This window comes from Podarcis filfolensis (assembly GCF_964270895.1).
Source record: "Podarcis filfolensis genome assembly, chromosome: Z".
NCBI lineage: Eukaryota > Metazoa > Chordata > Lepidosauria > Squamata > Lacertidae > Podarcis > Podarcis filfolensis.
Window position 1 is genome coordinate 47,402,169 of NC_139617.1, and position 19,149 is coordinate 47,421,317.

Genomic DNA, 19,149 nt, shown 5'->3' on the forward strand with positions numbered 1-19,149 from the left:
GTCTAGAACACTTGCTTTGTTTGAATCCTTATGAAGCAAGTCACTTTCCTAATATAGAGCAATCTAATTGATCATGAAGCGGCAGGTGCTCATGGCCTTTGAATTGTACGGGAAACAGAATTAGGCCACCCAATTGAAGATCACAAATGGGAGGGGATCTGGACCACTCCCCTCCTCCAGTGGAGTGGTTAAGTAATATCTTTTAATATTGAATGTGTATGTCAAAGTCAATGGATAGAACAAGCTTAGAATAGCTTAGGAAGTGGATATAGGCTGTAGGGTTAGAAGTAGAAGATATGGTATTATTTGTAAGTGATAAAATGTGAAGTTATTTTAAGTGTGATTAAAAAAAGGATGGTTAGAAATTATGATATATGTAAACTGCTAAAGATGAAGTACAATGAAAATCAGATAGGTGGGACTTGGGGAAGCCCACTTAACAATGTTTAGAAAAATAAGATTATGATAATAATTTGTGTGTATGGTTTGTCTTTTCTGTTTGTTTTTTATTTGTGTTATAAAATGAATAATTTTTTTGAAAAAAATGGATAGAACAAGCATCATTAGATGTACTGCTGGATAAGTGTTTAATACAAGTGGTTTGTATTTGTTTAAAAACCAATAAAAATGTTTTTGTTTTTTTAAGTAAACCACTGAATTGCTACACACAATGCAAACTGTTAACTTGCAAAACTCAGTGACATAAGTTATGGTGAAGGCCTTTGGCTCACAGAAATTAAACAAATTCATAGAGGGAGGGAGGAAGGATCTATCTGTGAGTATTAGGCTTGACAGCTGCATGGAGCCTTCCTTTTCAGGAGCAGTCTATCCCCTAATAGCGGATGCTGGTGAAAAGGGCTGTTGCTTCCCCTGCCCAGTTTCTGTCTTCTCCAACTCAACTGGCTGACCACTATGGGAAATGGGACATCGGGCTAGACAGACCTTTGGTGAACCCATCTGCTATCTTTACCCTTTTCCCTTAACTTTATGGTGGCTGCTATAGCAAGAAAGCCCCTCCTATGGAGAAGGGCCATAGCTGAGTGGTAGAATGTCCACTTTGCATGAAGAAGGTCACTGATTCAATCCCTGGCATCTCCAAGTAGGACTGTGAGATCCTCCTCATCTGAAACCTAGGAGAGCCACGGCCGCTCAGTGTAGACAATACTGACCTTGGCTGACCAATGCTCTGATTCAGTGTAAGGCAGCTCTCCAGGTTCCCTTGCCCCCACAGATACAGCTAAGTCCACGCACAGTACAAGGACAATCAAACCCTGGGCTCTTCTTTTTCCAACTCAGTGGTTCTGATTTCACTTCTTTTGCCATCTACCGAAGCTTCGCCAGCTAGTCCTGAGCCGCTGGGACCATCAGAAGCTCCCGCTTAAGTGCTAATTTTAATTGTGCTGTAATTAACAGATCCCATCTCAATTCCCAGCCTGAAGCTTCTGACATATCGTTTACGCAGCCCCAAAGCAAGATCAACACATTCAAAGGTAACCAATAAGATAGAAAGCTTTCATTTTTAGCTAAAATGAAAACTTTGTCAACTTTTTTTCTTTCCTTTCTTTTACTTATTGAAATTAAAATGCTTGGCAAGTGCATTGCCGCAACCACTCCTAAACTCCGCCAGCAATGAACCACCCCTATTTGCATCCCACCAAGAACATGCAATGGCAAGAGTGCACAGTATGTCACCACGCCATCTCCCACCTAGTCCAGCATCCCTACTGTGGTGAACCAGATGCCCTTATATGAAGCCTGCAGGCTAGGCTTGAGCACATTAGCCCTCTTCTCCCCTCCTGTGGCTTCAAGCAACTAGCATTCAGAAGCATTGCTGCCGCCAGCCATTGTGGCAGAACAGAGCCATCATGGTTAGGAGCCATCAACAACCCTACCAGCGGGTGCAGAATGCCACGGCAAGGCTCCTTATGGGGTCCTTGCTGCGGGATCACATTCATCCAGTGCTTTACCAGCTGCACTGGCTCCCGGTGGAGTACAGGATCAGGTTTAAGGTGCTGGTTTTGACCTTTAAAGCCCTATGCGGCCTAGGACCCTCAAACCTACAGGACCGCCTCTCCTGGTCTGCCCCGTGGAGGACCTTTAAAGTCCACAAATAACAACACTTTGGAGGTCCCAAGTCGCAAGGTGGTTAGATTGGTCTCAACCAGGGCCAGGGTCTTTTCAGTACTGGCCCTGACTTGGTGGAACACTCTGCCACAAGAGACCAGGGCCCTGTGGGACTTGACATCTTTCTGCAGGGCCTGCAAGACAGAGCTGTTTTGCCTGGCCTTTGATTTGGACTCAGTCTGACCCTTATGTTTCCCTCCCCTTATGGTTTTGATTTATGGGCTACTATTAAAATGAGGCTGCATTTTAAATTGTATTTTAACCCATATTTTAAATTGGTTCCTCCCCCTTCCCCCCCTCCATTATGTTTTTATTGTAATTTTACTGGTGTTAGCTGGTCTGAGCCCGGCTCTGACCGGGGAGGGTGGGGTATAAATAAATAAATTTATTATTATTATCCTCACCCAAGAATCTGTTCAATCCTCTTTTAAAGCCACCCAAGTTGGTGGCCATCGCTGCCTCCTGAAGAAACCAGTTTGACAGTTCAACTCTGCACTGATTTATCTGTCCCGAATCTTCCAGCATTTTGCTTTCTTGGATGCCCGTGACTTCAGGGCTATCTCCAGCTGTGTACAGTACTGGACAAGAAGAAACACAGCAAAAAACAAAAAAAAAAAAAAAGACCCACACTTTGGCACTGGCTATGTGGCTTTTGTGTTGCCTTTTAATCTTGGGTGGTTTTTAAATGGATGATGACAGCTACTGGTTAAGTGGGTCAGTTTTGTGGCCCTGCCCAGCCACAACAGAGAAGCTAGTGTCGCAACGGAGGGGGGAAGAATGCGTTTTTTAAATAAATAAGTAAACGAGGTGTTGTGTGTGGCACAGGCCAAATAATTCAGAGCATGTTTTGCAGAAGGCGGAGGAGGAGAATATCCTGACACATTAAAGAGCACTGCCGTGATGACTCAGCACATTTATCCAAATCACTTTGTGCTGCCAAGGCACAGCGTCAAAGAACCACCACCATATATCCAGATTGTGACAGTACTCACCAAGTAAGGAGTACCAGCGTATCATTTTTTTTTCCATTTAAAAAGCAACTATATATGCCCGGGGAACAGGGGTTCACAACAATCACCCACAGCCTGGCATAGGACTGTCAACCTGATAAATTTGGGTGTTCTCCATCTCTGCACTGCAATCCAGAACACTTTCCTATTAAGGCCTACTGAGATTCAGAATTCTGATTTCTAAATGCAAGGGGTGCTGCTTTGGACAAAAGGATTCCCTGCAGAGGACACGTTTCCACTTACGGAAAGAATGTCCTCTGGCATGCAAATTTGGGGCTGCTGTTTCTGAAGAGGTATCATGAACTTTTACATGCCCCGTTCAAGCCTCCCACAACTTGCCCTTCTCAACTTGTGGGATGATCAAACAGCAATGTTCCTAAGGAACTTCTTACGTGGGTGTTGGCTATAATGAGAGAACCTCTTCACTCCGTAATTGGAAAGCACTGCAGGACTTTAAAAGGTCTCGGTGCAGTGCAAGAATATGTGGACTCTGATTTACTGCAGTGAAAGCAACTCACAAATCATGCATTTCTAAGGGTAAGGAAGACTCGGAACATTTCTAAGCCATTTGGAGGGGTTTCTTTTCTTACACATCAAATTCAGATATACTGTACAAAACTCTCTTCCCACACTGAACGACAAAAATTTGTTTTCATTGTGTGTTTTCTACATCTACTGCTCTCTATTCATTTGAAAAATGGAGCCTCTAAATTGCACCCTCCCAAACCCAATTTCCTGCACACACACACAAAAGAAAAGAAAATTGAGACTAGGAAGAGCTTTTTAACGTAAGAGCTGTTCGGCAGTGGAACACACCACATTGGAAGGTCATGCACTCTCCTTGGCTAGAACTTTCTAAACAGAAATTGGACCACTATTTATCAGGGATTATTTAGCTGCAATTCCTACATTGCATTGCATTGGGCTAGACGATCTTTTTGAGTACCTTCCGACTCAAAAGTTCTATTGCTCTCACGTAACTGATGGAACATTTTCTGGTTAACGTCAGCTGGTAATGGCTTTTTGTCAGTCATTATTTTTATCACAATTATTATATAAGGGTTTCTTCCTGTTACAAGTGCAAATTAAAAAATAATGGATTTAGTTTAAAGAGTGCTTGATGCACTTCAGCTGGGCACTCTGATTTTGCCGGTGTGAGTTTGAATCCAACCTGCAAAGCAGCTGCAGCTGGGAAGCGGTCTTTAGAGATTTCATCATAGCATAAACTTTCGTCTCTAAGAGTGCCACAGAATTATTTGCTGTAATTAATACAGAAAGTTCTCTGCCACCCCTCCCAATCCTGCTCCACTTCCCCAGCAGGTGGTGATTTTAAGATGCCTTCCGGAAATATGTATGTGTGTGGGGTGAAGAGACATGGCTTGGTTGTTGGATTAACTTTGAAAGATAGCTTTCTTTTCAAGACGTTGCATCCCCTCCCATACACCTACAGGTACTCTCAGGAGAGACACTGAGTCAGCCAACACGCCTCCCCCCCCTTCAGTCAAAAAAGCTTTCAGAGTGGCTTAAAGTGTAGTCAGTTAAAACAAGGCATTCCCTGCCTGTGGGTTTATAATCTAAAGCAGCACAACACACAAGGAAAAGGGAGCAGGGAAGGAAGAGGAAAAAAGCAAGCTTAGGCTCCAGTTCTTAAACAGTAGTACTTATAATGAACAGGTGGTATAAAAACAGTTTGGGAGAAGGAGGTGTCTGATGGAGCTGGTCTTTCAGCAGAGCTGAAGGAATGACTGCTGACAGGTGACAGCTATTATTATTATTAATAATAATAATAAATTATACCACCTTTCACCAGAGGTTCACAGGGTGGTTTACAATATAAAAGCACAAAAATATGTAACATAATAACAAATAAAAACAATAACACCCCACCCCTAGTCCATAGACTGTTTAATCAGTCAAAGGCCTGGTTAAAGAGAAATGTTTTCGCTTGGTGCCTAAAGGTGTACAATGGAGGCGCCAGCCGAACCTCCCTAGGGAAAGCATTCCACAAATGGGGAGCCAGTGCTGAAAACATCCCTTCTCATGTTGCCACCCTCTGGACCTCTTCGGGAGGGGGCACACAAAGAAGGGCCTCAGAGGATGGTTGCAGGATCTGGGTGGATTTACATGGAGAGAGGCAGTCCTTGCTGTACTGTGGTCCTGAGCCATTTAACACTTCATAGGTCAAAACCTTCAAATTGGGCCTGGAAACTAATTGGCAGCCAGCGCAGATCCAGTCCAGGATCTGTGTCATATGTTCAACCCGTCTTGCCCTGGTGAGCAACCTGGCTGCCAAATCCTGCACTAGCTGAACTTTCTGAACCATCTTCAAAGGAAGCCCTATGTAAAATGTGCTGCAATAATTTGCCATCTAAACTCCAGGAATGTGTAAACCAATAGCACACAGAGGGCGAATTCGCTTCCTATTTTCTTATCTAGCCAAGTCTCATGAGGCAGTTGAAGGGGCACTTGTTAAGATGGACAGTAAAGAAAGGCAGGTGTCCAACAATATAGCCTCCCACTGATGACACAGCTGGCACAGGAAACCACATTGCCCATCCTCTGAGTCAGTACTTGTGAGGGAGGAAAGGAATTATCCGTCCTGGAAGACAACAGAAGTGCTGTGATCTCTTATCTGAGAGGACTTTGCCAGAGGCAGGAAGATAAATTACCAGAAACCCTTGCATGCTTGTTCTGAAACATCTGCCAGATTAGCAGCTAGTGGAATCTTTGCGTGTGACTTTGTTCCTTGCCCTGACCTCATACTCCCATGTGCAGATGCAACGCACAGGTGGAGATTTCCCTCTCCTGCCTGGAAGGGATGCATTATCTTATATGCTGCCCTCCACGCCAATGCAATCATTGCGAGGTTCAGCCAGAGGGCAAGGGCAGGGGCACAGGCAAGGGCAGAATGCCGCAAGAAAGCCATCTCTTCCTGATTCATCTCTGAGGAAATGTTTTGTGCATCCAGGAGATTACAAAGTAGATGTGTGCATGGAGAATATATTTATAGAATAATTATAGAATATGATTATAGAATTGTAAAGCTGGAAGGGATACCAAAAGTATTCTAGCCCAACCCCCTGCAATGCAGGAATTGCATCTAAAGAATCCACGAGAGCTGCCCATCCAACATCTACTTAAAAACCTCCAATTAAGGAAAGTCTTCCAAGATAGTCTCTTCCACTGCTGAATAGCTCTTACCATCAGAGAGTTCTTCCTAATGTTTAGCTGAAATCTCCTTTCTTTTCATTTGAATCCATTGGTTTGGGTCCTACCCCGCAGAGCAACAGAAAACAAACTTGTTCCATCTTTCATGGGATTGCCCTTTAGTTTTGAAGATGGCGATCATAACCCCACTCAGTCCTCTTTTCTCCAGGCTAAACATAATCCAACTCCCTCAACCATTCCTCATAAGGCTTGGTTTCCAGACCCTTGATTATCCTGGCCTCCCTCCTCTGCACATCTTCCAGCTTGTCAGTATCATTTTAAACTGTGGTGCCCAGAACTGGACACATGACTCCAGGTGTGGTCTGACCAGAATAGAGGGGTAGTATTACTTTCTTTGATATGGACACTATACTTTTGTTGATGCAGTCTAGAACAGCATGGGTTTTTTTGCTACTGCATCACACTGTTGATTCATGTTAAGCTTGTGGTCCACCAAGACCCCTAGATCCTTTTCTCGTGTACAACTGACAAGCCAGGTGTTCCCCCATCTTATATGCCTCTTAAGACTTTGTCTCCAGACCCTTGATCATCTTGGTCGCCCTCCTCTGCACGCCTTCCACCTTGTCAACATCCTTCTTAAATTACAGTACCCAGAACTGGACACAAGACTCCAGGTGTGGTCTGAACAAGGGAGAAGAGAGTGATACTATTCCTTCCCTTGATTTGGACACTAGACTTCTGTTGATGCAGCCTAGAATAGCACCAGCTTTTTCTGCTGCTGCATCACACTGTTGACTCAGGTCAAGACTGTGATCTATGAAGACCCCTAGATCCTTTTCACACACACTGGCGTCAAGCTAGGTGTCCCTCATCTTATATTTGTGCAGCCGGTTATTCCTGCCTAAATATCGAACCTTACATTTGTACCTATTGGTGTTCATTATGTTAGTTTTGGAGCAAACTGTACTCAGAAGTCATGCAGATTGGTTGGCATAATTGTTAAACTGGCCTTCATCCTAAAAGGCAAACTCCTTCCAAAGTCTCCTCCAGGGAAGCAGAATCTGCTCCTCTCTGCAACCAGCCCAGCTTGGGTGTCAACCATTGTTCTTGGAGATTGCCCCTCCCCTTGTTTACTTGTTGTTGGAGGGGAGAGTTCTCTGACAATTGCCACTCTGTGCCATGAAACATTAACACCCATTTTCTTTGCCAGCTTCTGCCAGGCAGTGTCAAGTTCAGGGTGGGGTAAACTTGTTTTGCTTTGAGATTTCAGAGATGTCACTAGTATTTCTGCTCTAGCTTTTGAAAAAGCAAGAAAGAAGGTTTTACCAAGACTAATAATGATAACGACCTATCTACAAGCCTGTGAGGCAGACCAATATTTTACAGACAGAGAGCACAGAATAACTGGGAAAAGGTTACCCCTAGTCACCAGAACTGCAAACACCATCCTTTATAATACAGTGGCTGCATCTGTGATTAGTCACGTAAGGACAGCCTCATTCACTGACCGAAGAGGTTTTTCTTCCTACCCACTGTTATTCATTACTCATTAACAAAAGGTCCCCTGTGAAATCTTAAAACAGAAAACAAGAACAGTGCAAATAATTTTTAAAAACCCTCAGTAAAATGTCTGGTGGGATACAAAGATCTTCACCAGGCACCCAAAAGACAACAATGTGAACACCAAGCAAGTTTCTCTGGGGAGGCCACCCTGTAACCATGGGCCACTACTGAAAACGCCCTCCCCCACCTCCTACCTTCTTTGACTTTAAGGGTCCAGGCAGGTGTATAAGGAAGAGGAGCCAATTCACGACACAGTCACAAGATGCAGGGAGACAGGGCCAATGCAGGAGGTGCCCCATTCTTTTGTGTGGGGCTCTAGATATTCTGTCCCTTCGCCCCTCAACTTCTAAAGCAACAACAGCATGGCTTACAAGGTGGCTGGACTGCACACCACCTAAATTTGCTTTCTGGCCATGTTGGTCTGTGGTTGCTGTACACAGGAGCCTTGTAAATGCTAAGATGCCAGGCAAGACTTCCAGCTTTAACTTGTGCATAAGGAACAGGTTATTGTCAACAAATTGTGGGTGGGGGAGAGGGCCCAATCCACTACAGTGTACCTAGAAAATCCTGAAAGCACCTCCCACTGAATGGTATGTGTTGGTAGCAACAAGCCAGGGTTTCTCATTTTCTTTCTCATGAAAATTCTTTCCATAAACCACTCTGCGTTTTCTTTGGCAGCAGTCGGTGTTTGTGTGTGTTATAATCAATTCGTATATAAATTTTATGGAATAAAAATAAATAGAAGCTTCAGCCGAAACTTGCACCTTCTCATATAAACTAGAATACGCCACAGGCATGTTGCTCCCATGTCTTGAAAGCACCCAGCAACACTCCCACAAGGAACCATAATCTGGACACGGAAACGATATTGGAAGGACAGAGAAAGTTTCAGTGGCCTGCAACACCCACCACCCCCAACCATTGAGCATAATGGCAGCGGTTAATGGGAGTTGTAGCCCAGTGTGGTGCAGTTCTTAAGAGTGTTGGAATAGGGCCTGGGAGAGGCCAGGGTTCGAATCCCCACTCAGCCATGAAGCTGACTGGGTAGCCTTGGGCCGGCCACCACCTCTCAGTCTAACTCACCTCACAGGGTTGTTGGGGGATTAAACAAGGAGGGGAAGGACCATGTACGCCAACTTGAGCTCCTTGGAGAAAGAGGAGGTTATAAATGCAATGAATAAATAATAAATAAACATTCATCTGGAGCGGATTATGTTGGTTGTTGCAGATGGTCACTAAAGCAATGTCCACCACTTGTTTTCACTATCTGTATTTTAATACAGTGGTACCTTGGGTTACATATGCTTCAGGTTACAGACTCTGCTAACCCAGAAATAATACCTTGGGTTAAGAACTTTGCTTCAGGATGAGAACAGAAATCGTGCTCCAGCGGCGTGGTGGCAGCAGGAGGCCCCATTAGCTAAAGTGGTACCTCAGGTTAAGAACAGTTTCAGATTAAGAACGGACCTCCGGAACGAATTGAGTACGTAACCAGAGGTACCACTGTAGGTTTGTGGGGGGCAGGCTTTACATTATGTTACTTTCACTGTAGCTTAATTACTTTTAAACAACCATCTTTTATATGTTTCTGGCTTTCTGTGTTTTAGCCATGCTCGTTTTAATTCTTTGTAAGCCTCCTTGAGACCTGGTTCTTGGAAAAAGGTGGGGTATAAACAAAATCAACCAACCAACTGCACACTTCCCAGAGTGTACGTAGTTACAGTTCCCATGGGGTCATCTGCCATATACTGCAACGTGGCAAGCAAGGTTTGATCTGCATCCCCAGAGCTGGAGTTGCAAAGCAGTATGACCTGCAAAGGCCTTGACTCTGTGTGTTTGCTGGCACAAACCCCTCTTGGGTCAGCCTCAGCTGTGATATGGGGATAATCATGGCCTCATATCACATATCTCTATTCCTTGCAACATCCTAGCAAGGAACAGAGATAACCCTGCTGAGCATTTAATAATATCAACTCAGTACTTGAAAAATTCCAGTTACATGGAAGTGAAAAGAGAAATGAAGTGCTTAGGACTGACATAATTTATCTGAGATTCAGAGAAGGAAAAATTTAACACATCTAGAGAATTAAAACAATTTAAGCTTTTATCGCTTACCCCCCCCCCCAATACAGGAAGAAAAGAAAAATATAGATTTAAGTTTATAACAATTTGCTGGATCTAACGACTATGGGGAGATTTGTTAAGCACAGATGCATGAGTAATTTAAACCATGTTTATATGAAGCAACAGTTTATACAGAAAGCTATTTATGGTTCACATTGCCCAATATCATTTATGTCTTCTTCACAACAACTTTATTATCTGACCCCGTCCATATATAACTAAATATATTGATACAACATTTCCCGCTTTTACTATGTCAACCCTTTAACGAGCACATGATAAAATTCTGCTGGCAAAGCACTAGGCACAAACAAATCTATTAAAATACAAGTAGTTGTTATGGGTAAAGTTATGTGCAGCTGGTACTTTTTATACTAGGCTCCCTATGCTTTTTGGGGGGAGTCGGGGTTTGAGATGCCAGTACTCATGTATTGATAAAAGTGGTGTGGGTGCCAGCACGAAATGGCTGCCATGGGCAGTGAAAAACAAGTTGCCCAAATGGTCACAAAAGATGCCTTGCCAGCTCCAATGGCACTTTTCATATTTAAAAAGAGGGAGGAAAACATGGCTTCCATCCCAAAGGATTCTGGGAATGTAAAAAGCAACCCTGGTGATAAGGCTGCTGAGACTCTTCTGGCAGAAATCTCTCTCCCCCACCCCCCCAAAAAAGCTATAGTTCTCACAGAAGAATAAATGACTATTAAATCAGTTTTAAATCTGTGGCATTCTTAATGCGGAGGATTCAGGTACGATTTTTGAAGTGGCAACCAAAACGGCGAAGAAACCACAAGGCAATATTTCCACAGGATATGGAAACCGTGTCGCAGCACATGAATGTGTTTAATTTCACATGATTTTTACACCTTAAAATGGATGCCTGAGGACTGGCTTATCACAAGCATTGATGGGGAGAAGAAAAAAAACTGTGAAGAGGAGCAATCGTTCCCAACCACATTCCCAACCTTGAGGCAAATCCAGCCTTCAAAAGCCATGTGGTAAAACTGGACTTGTGGATACACGCATATGTACAAATACCCACCCACCCCATAAATCTACATGGAAAGATCACCAGTTTAGGACCCATGTTTGAAAACATGTCAATTCTCCACAAAGACCATTTCACTGCACCAAGAGAGAGAGAGAGAGAGAGAGAGAGAGAGAGAGAGAGAGAGAGAGAGAACGAACAAGTAGGCCACCTTCAAAATGTGTGTCAAGTTTTCATAAAGGCTGCTTTAACAAAAGAAAAACACCACATTGTGCAGTTCTTTCCATAAATATTTTACTTCTAAAAACAAACACATAAGGTGTGTTTTTAGAATTTAGATGTGTTTGGGATCTTTGTCTGGTTGGGGTTTGTTTGTTTGTTTGGAATGGGGCTTCTTTGACACCCCCCAAAAAACTGCACTACAAGGACCCAAACCAGGGGGGAGGGAGAATGGAAACTTTTTCATATATTTTTTTTTAAATGTGAAAAAGTAGAGCTTTGCATAAACCCAAAGCTAAGAATTTTCCATCATCTTATTGATTAACTTTGATAATTGCTGTCTATGTTCAAGTGAAACTGTTTTGGCAGGGAATGGACACAAATACACCTTCCAGACAAAAAAAGTGTCTGTTTCAGGTCACAGCAACTCTTGACCCTGTTTTCTTCCCCATCCCACCAGTCTCCCCCCCCCCCAACCCGTCCCTTTTTCTTGCTGGCTCCCACTGCAAAACAAGCCCCAGCCTTATAAAGAAGATATTCTTTGCTGCGTTTCCATAGCAACAGAATCCGGTTTAGAATTGCAAGCAGCAGAAGCACACAACACTCATCACCAACAACACAACCACACACACGAACAAAATCACATGGTGTGTCAAGTTGGTATTAGACTACCAAAAAAATCTATAAGGCAAAAAAAGGAGGGCAGAAAAGAGAGGTGGGCACGGTTGCCAACTGACCAAAAGAATTACTGACCAGGCTTGTTCTTGTGCCTGCAACAGCTGCTTGAATTGTGCAAAATCAGGTGAAGCTGTTCTTGGCACATAGAGAGATGCCACCATGCCTGGATAAAGGCTGTAGATGGAGGTCTGATTAACTACAGAGGAGCAGTGGTCAGTAAAAAGTTGTCAACCCTATAGGTGGTGCAGGATGAAACCCTTCTAGACAGGATTCTATTTCTGAAGACAAAACAAAAAATGAAAGGTGGGGAGGAAAATAGCAGGATTTGGGATATTTCCTCTGCCTCCCCCTCCCCTTCTGAGGCTACAGGAGGTAGGGTGGCTCTGTGGTTAAATAATAATAGTAGTACTGTAATTCACTGGAATTAAAGCAAAAGCTCATCTAGCTCTGCATTCGTCCCCCATCAAGGGCCAGACAGATCCACCTGGGGAAACTTGCAATACTGTAACTAGTGGCTCAGCACCAGAAAGATTTACCTGCAGTAGATTTAGGGCAAACCAAGAGAAAGACCTTTCCAGTCAATTCTCTTACGGAACACACTGCTTTGGCAAAGGAGCGGGACACATTCAAACCGAGGAGGAAGTCTTTATCTGTAGCGATACCTAAAAGAGCACTTTTCTCAATACCAACTGCCTTGGACCCTTCAATCAGCAGATGAGGCCTTGTTGGTGGTTACCACTGGAGGCTGCCAGGTTGTCACTGACCCATGACAGGGCCTGTTCAGTGGTGGCTCCCCTGTTGTGGAATGCCCTCTCCTAATGAGATCTGCGCGTCTGTCCCCATCATTATTAACTTCCAGGAGTGGAGTGTTAAAAACACTCCCAGGCATTTGGTAGCTGAAAAAGCATGTTCCAGCCAACCCTGATTTCTGTAACTGCTTTTAGAACCTCTTGATCTGTTTTAGAATGATTTTGCTTTGTCTTTGCTTTGTAATAGTTGTGTGCCTTCAAGAGGAGCAAAGGTGAGATATAAATTCAATAAAGAATGATACAGACAAGAAAATAGCTGTGATGAGAAAATGAGACTTCCAGGTTCAGAGGTGGTCTACTTCAGAATGCCAGCTGCAGAAGGGTAACAGCAAGAAAAGAGATGATGCCTTTTTTGCTCTGCTTCTGGGCTCCCCAGAGGTTCAAAGTTCATAGCAGTGAGAAACAAGATATGCTGGTCTCATCCAGCTGAGTGGTTTTTGTTTCCGTTTAAGTATTTTCTAGTGGATGTTACATGCATGGCAAAGGCAAATGCCTGATTTTCAATATGTCACCTCTACTCGGAGAAAGGTTGCCCTTTTGCAATATGAGCATGGCTTTTCACCCCGTTTCGCTTGCAGACAGGGCTGTGATAAACATTCCCTTCCTTGTTCCTAAGCCAGTTCACGCCCAGGGAAACCCCCCTCCTATCAAAACAACATCACCTTTGCTCCCTCAACCAACGCCCAGAGTTGGCACCTGTTCCACTTTTCTTGGGAGGTGCAGAAATGGTTTCAAAGCTCCCACACAGAAGGGAGGAGGAGAAGAGATGGACATCTACTAAGTGACAGTTTTTCCCCAAACACCCTCTCACATCTCCATGGGAACAGCATGGGGAGAGTGGTGCCCACCCTAGGCCACCTGTTCCTCTGAACAAGTCAGGTGTTCAATGCCTTTTAGCTGGAACCCTGACCTAGAAACAGTTCGGGTTTTTAAAATGCTGTATTGGCCTGGCTTATAGCCTCACTTTCCCCCCAAATTCTGACCATGGAAAGTTAAAATGCAGCTTATATTCGCAACCTTACAGTATGCAGCTAGGAGTATGGGGCAAACAGCACCAGTAGTTTGGGTATTTTTTCTCTTCCCTCCTCTCCACCCGCAATTTTAAAGGTGCGGCTTATATTTGGGTGCGGCTTATATTTGGGCCAATACGGTAATAAAAGTTAATGGCTCTTTTGTGCAAAAGCAGAAAGCGGTTGGCCCAAACAGTGCGAGTCCTACTCAAGAGCAAACCTCTTGAGTAATGGGCATGGCCAACTTGGATCCATTAAATTTCAATGAGCAGCACTCAGTTGACTATACTCCCCTCTGGGACCACATTCACAAAGCATTATGATACCACTTTAAACAGCCATGGTTTCTCCCAAAAAATTATGGGAACTGCAGTTTGTTAAGGGTGCTGAGAGTTGTTTGGTGACTCCAGTTCGGAAGAATAGTGTAGCTCTGGGAACAGAATAGGTGTCGCCCAAGAACTCTCAGCACTTTCAACAAACTACAGCTCCCAGAATTCTTTGGGAGAAGCCATGGCTGTTTAAAGGGGCAACATAGTGCATTATGTACATGGTGTGATTGTGGCCTGAGTCACGCCATTTCAGACTGCAGACGGGGAATGGACATCAGTGGGAAGTGCACTGCTGTCCCACTCAGGTCCTGCTTGTGGACTTGCCATTGGAACATCTGGTTAGCAACTGCGGGAACAAGATACTCATCTAGTGGCTTGATCCAGCCAGGCTCTGTTCTTAGGTAGGGGTTCACACAATGGAATACTTCTTCATATACATAAAAAAGAATGGAAACATTCAGTTGTCACATCCTCAGTTAGTCACATCCATAAACTCCAATGGGTCTACTCGGAGGACTAACACTGGATGCAATCCATTTCCCCTTAAATGCTAATTTTCTACATGCAAGGATTCTTGTGTATGTGGTGGTGGTGGTGATGCTGCATGTCCCAAGAAGAATTCAGCCTAAACAAAGGTTTTGTGAGAAGTAGACCCCGGTGGGGAAATGCAGCTTAAGGATTTTCTCTTCCAAAACAGCGCCTCCAGCTACCTGCCCAGTAACCCAAAACCTGAGCTGCAGCTCGGTGGTACAGTGGTAGAACATTTGATTTGCATGCAGGAGGTTACAGCTTCAACCCCAGTCATTTCCAGGCTGGGAGAGAACCCTGCCTGAAACCTTTTAAGAATCACTGGCAGTTGGTGCACACGGTAAACTATTGGTCAGACTTGGTATAAGGCAGCTTCCCCTACTCCAGAGCCCACAGGTCAGCCCTGTGCACTGCTTTCCAGTCTTCAAAACCATCCAGGAAATGTTCTCTAGCCCCTCTGACTACCAACTTCAGCTGAACTCAAGAAGGGTGTCACTAGCAATTTAATAAAGCAAGTTCAGTTGGAGCCCTAAAGGCATTTCACAGCATACAGGCCAACTCTAGGGGGCTGAGGACAGCTCAGTCCCCCCAGTATGTTGGGACAGGGTTGAGCCCCCCCCCCAATCTTGAGGTGCCGGGCCCTGTCAGGCCTTCCCGCTGCAGCAGAGGGACTTGTTGGGCCTCACAGCCTCCTTCTGATGTGTGTGACATCACACATGTCGCACGTGTGACATCACACACATTTGCCACACAGAACTCAGTGCCTCTATTTCACAGGGACCAAGTATTGGTACAATCAACTCTCCAAGAGTTATGAATAAATTCCTTTGTTTGTTTGTTTTTAAAACTGCCTTCAACCTTCTGTCTCATTACCAGCAAGGGAAGTCAAACCATTCAGACTGCAATAGGGCCCAGCGCTGGTGTGACTTGCTCCTGCAATTGGGGAAGCGGGTTGCAAGGGAAAAGAGAGAATGAACCAGCTATCTGCCCCAGTTGTGCACTGACCAGAAATGGTTCGCCACTGTTTCCCCTGCTTCAACCCCCCCCTTTTAAATGTGGTCGTAAGGAAGTTGGCTTGTAGCTCAGTGGCAGACCACCTGTTGTGCAAGCAGACGGTCCCTGTTTCAATTCCTGGCAACTCCAGGTAAAAAGATTGGACGGGGGGGGGGGGGGGAGAGACCCTTCTCTGCCTGTAGCCCTGGAATGTCACAGCCAGTCAGGGTACAAAATACCAGGCTAAAGAAGTGAACTGGCTTGATCTGGTTAAAGACAGTTACTGTACATATGTTAATCCAGTGCTTTCCAAAGTGGGCAGGGGAATAATTGCGGGGGGGGGGGGAGTGAGGGGCTAAGAGGCAAGGTCGTACCTCGGAAGTCGAACGGAATCTGTTCCAGAAGTCCGTTCAACTTCCAAAACGTTTGGAAACCAACATGTCAGACATTCGGGTTCCAAAGAAAGTTCGCAAACCGGAACACTTGCTTCTGGGTTTGCGGCGTTCAGGAGCCAAAACGTTTGAGTCGCTAGGCGTTCGTCAACCAATGTACGACTGTATTCTGAACAACGCTTTTTATAAAGTAGGGGACATTAGGGATGAGTTCATGGAACCAAGAGGCTGATGGCCTGAAAACGTTAGGGGACCAATGAATTAATCCCATATTCATCACCCTCAGATGAAACACAACTTTGCACTTTCCCCACCTGCCCCCACCTCAAACCAGAGCTTAGATTGGATGCTCCTCAGGGCAGAGAGCTGTTTCTGATGCTCGGTGTACTGAGTTAAACACGTGGCTAGTTCAGATGACAACCTTGAGCTAGGCTGAGAACTTTGAGAACTTAAAGAAAAGTCACTTGATCCAGGGCCAGTCTGCATATATATTGGCCTATTTCAACCTCTTTTTCTTAATGGTGATTGCTCCTGCTCAGGCTGCACGGAAAAAGCATTTTGGTTCCAAAAATTCATTCTGATTGTGCAGATAAAATAGAACTGATAGAATTCTACAGCATGTGCCGCTAGTGTTTGGAAACAGTCCAGATCCAATGATCCCCAGATGGTGGAGATGTCAGGCACCATCCTGACACCCAGGCATCTTCACTTTGTCGCAAATGCACCTGGCGCTGGCTAATTTCGAACACCCCTTAAATAAATAACAATTCACCAGGCAGTGACCACACAGAGGAACTCCACTTAATGGCTTCAAAGCCTCATGCTTTCGGCTTTCTGACTGGGAAGAGAGCCCACGGAACAAACACACAGTGTGCCTTTAACAACCCACACGAGCTGCCCAGGCAGAACTGGGCAGGACCCATTGCTGCAGTTACTGCTGCCTCAAGTAAAAACAAATCCTCTTTTGTCCTTGCTGCCAAGCCAACTTTAGCAAACACCCGCACACACACCTTCATAAAAACAATAACCAAACAAAGGGACTCATTTCAAGCTGGTGAATGCTTTCAAATCTCTACCATCTTTGCTATTTATTTCTAGGGCACTTTTCAGAGGGTGCATGCAAAACAGCAACACACAAAATACATGGATGTGCAAGGGCCAAAGTGCAACATACATGGACGTATAAGGGCCAAAGTGCATTGGAAGAGCATACAATTTGCATGCAAAGGACCCCAGGTTCAATATATAAGTACGTTCAGGTAGGAAGCAAATACTTCCAAGGGAAGAAATAGTATCACCTTCTTCCACCTTGGTCAGGCCCACCTGCAGTCCTGTGTCTGGTTCTGAGCACCACAGTTTAAGGAGGATATTGACAAGCTGGAAGGTGTGCAGAGGAAGGCAACCAAGATGATCAAGGGTCTAGAGACAAAGTCTTAAGAGGAACAGTCAAGGCAGCTGGGTCTGTTTAGCCAGGAAAACGGGAGACTGAGAGGTGATATGCTAGCCATTTCCAAATATCTGAAAGGTTGTCACATGGAAGATGGAGCAAGCTAGTTTCCTGGTGCTCCGGTGGGTATGACCCGAACCAATGGATTCAAATTACAAGAAAAGAGATTCTGACTAAATGTTAGAAAGAACTTTCTGATGCTTTGAAGGTGGTAAACTCTCCCTCATTAGAAGCTTTTGAACAGAGGTTGGGTGGGCATCTGTGAGATGCTTCCAGGGTAACTAGATGCATTGCAAATGAAAAGTGATGCCCACTGAGACCTCTGGATTGCCCAGAGGAAGTCTGTAGATGTAACTAGTAGTTCTGGCTAAAAGAGTGACCGCGGGGCAGGGGGTCCAATCCACCACATACAGCATACTGGGTCCAGAAAATCCTCTTGGCATCTCATCAGAGTAAGCTCTGCTAGCCAAATCTTGGTTTTATCCCCCTCCCCAAAATTCAACCTATTTTTTCATCTAAACCAGCAAATGCACATTTTCAAAACCAATCTGTGTCATGGTCCTGGGTCCCAAGCTTATTAAACATCTAGCACCAGCTTATCAAACTCTGACTATTGGAATAAAAACAGGCTTTGTAAGAACAGAAGAAGAAGGAGGAGAACACTGAGTGGGGTGGCTGTTTGTACCAAGACCCTGCTCTCAGCTTCCCCTATCAAAGTCAAAAGCAGATGGTGCAGAAACTCCTTAATCTTAGAGTTTGAAATACGTATCTTTTCATAGTGCCGCCCCCCACTTTAAAAGTGGGAGTGTGTGGGGCCATTGGCAAGGTCAGGGATATAGCTGATTACTATTTTTATGGAGAGAAAGGGATTTTAAGAGTCAAGAAGGCACATTTGCCATTCCTTGTAGCTCCTGTTAAAAGCTATTGTTACAATTAATTTAATAATGGCTTTCTAAACTTCTCAATGTAATTAACACAGGGGTGCCCAAACTTTTTTCAAAGAGGGCCAGATTTGATGAAGTGAACATGCATGAGGGCCGACCAACGTTCTTAAGCTTTTTTTAGGATTTTACCCCAGGAGGTAGACTGCCACGGGGGCTAGATTAAATCGACTGGCGGGCCGGATTAGGACATGCCTGAATTAACACATGGGATTATTAAAAACAGTTAAAAACACAAGAACAAATACATTTCAACCAAGGCTAAAACCATAACCAGAGGACACTCATGGTGAAGACCCATTCATGCAGCTGGCATGAAAACCTGATGGAACAAAAATCTGTCCCACTTCTTCTAGAGAGTGCAGATAGTGGGCACCTGCAGTATCTCAAACAGGAATGCCATTCCACAGGACAGGGGCAGCCACACTAAAAGCCCTGCTCCAAGCTACTGCGAAGTCGGCTCCTGAGGTCTTTGGAGCTTACAGGAGAGACTCTCCCACAGACCACAGCCATTCACTGGGTGCATAAAGGGATAAGGCTCTCTCTCAAGCAACCTGATTTGTTTAGGGCCTTTTATGTTAGTTACAACACCTTGAACTTGGCCCGGTCGCAAATTGGCAGCCACTGAAAATCCACAAGCAATGGTTTATTATGCTGGTGATAGTAGGGCCCCACAATCAACCTTGCCTCTGCATTTTGTACCAGCTGCTACAGCCTCCAGACCAAACTCAGCATAGCCCCACTTAGCTCCCTGAGCCTCCAGTCGCTCTCTGGTCTCCAGGGACACCTCTCAGCATGTCCCTGCTTTTCTGCATGTTGCTGTGAACTT

General features: G+C 44.7%; 1 protein-coding gene across 3 annotated transcripts in view; it reads right to left on the minus strand.

Annotated features, from left to right (window-relative positions):
• ABCA2 (ATP binding cassette subfamily A member 2) overlaps positions 1 to 19,149 on the minus strand; it is a 103,294-nt gene that overhangs the window by 76,202 nt on the left and 7,943 nt on the right. Inside the window, exon 1 of one of the 3 annotated variants that reach the window (XM_083597104.1) lies at positions 11,029 to 11,118. The exons of the other annotated variants lie outside the window; for them this stretch is intronic. Within the exon in view, the coding sequence (XP_083453230.1) occupies positions 11,029 to 11,085 (57 nt within the window). The 5' untranslated portion in view covers positions 11,086 to 11,118. Of the gene's footprint in view, positions 1 to 11,028; positions 11,119 to 19,149 lie in introns of those variants that run through there. 3 annotated transcript variants of the gene reach the window in all.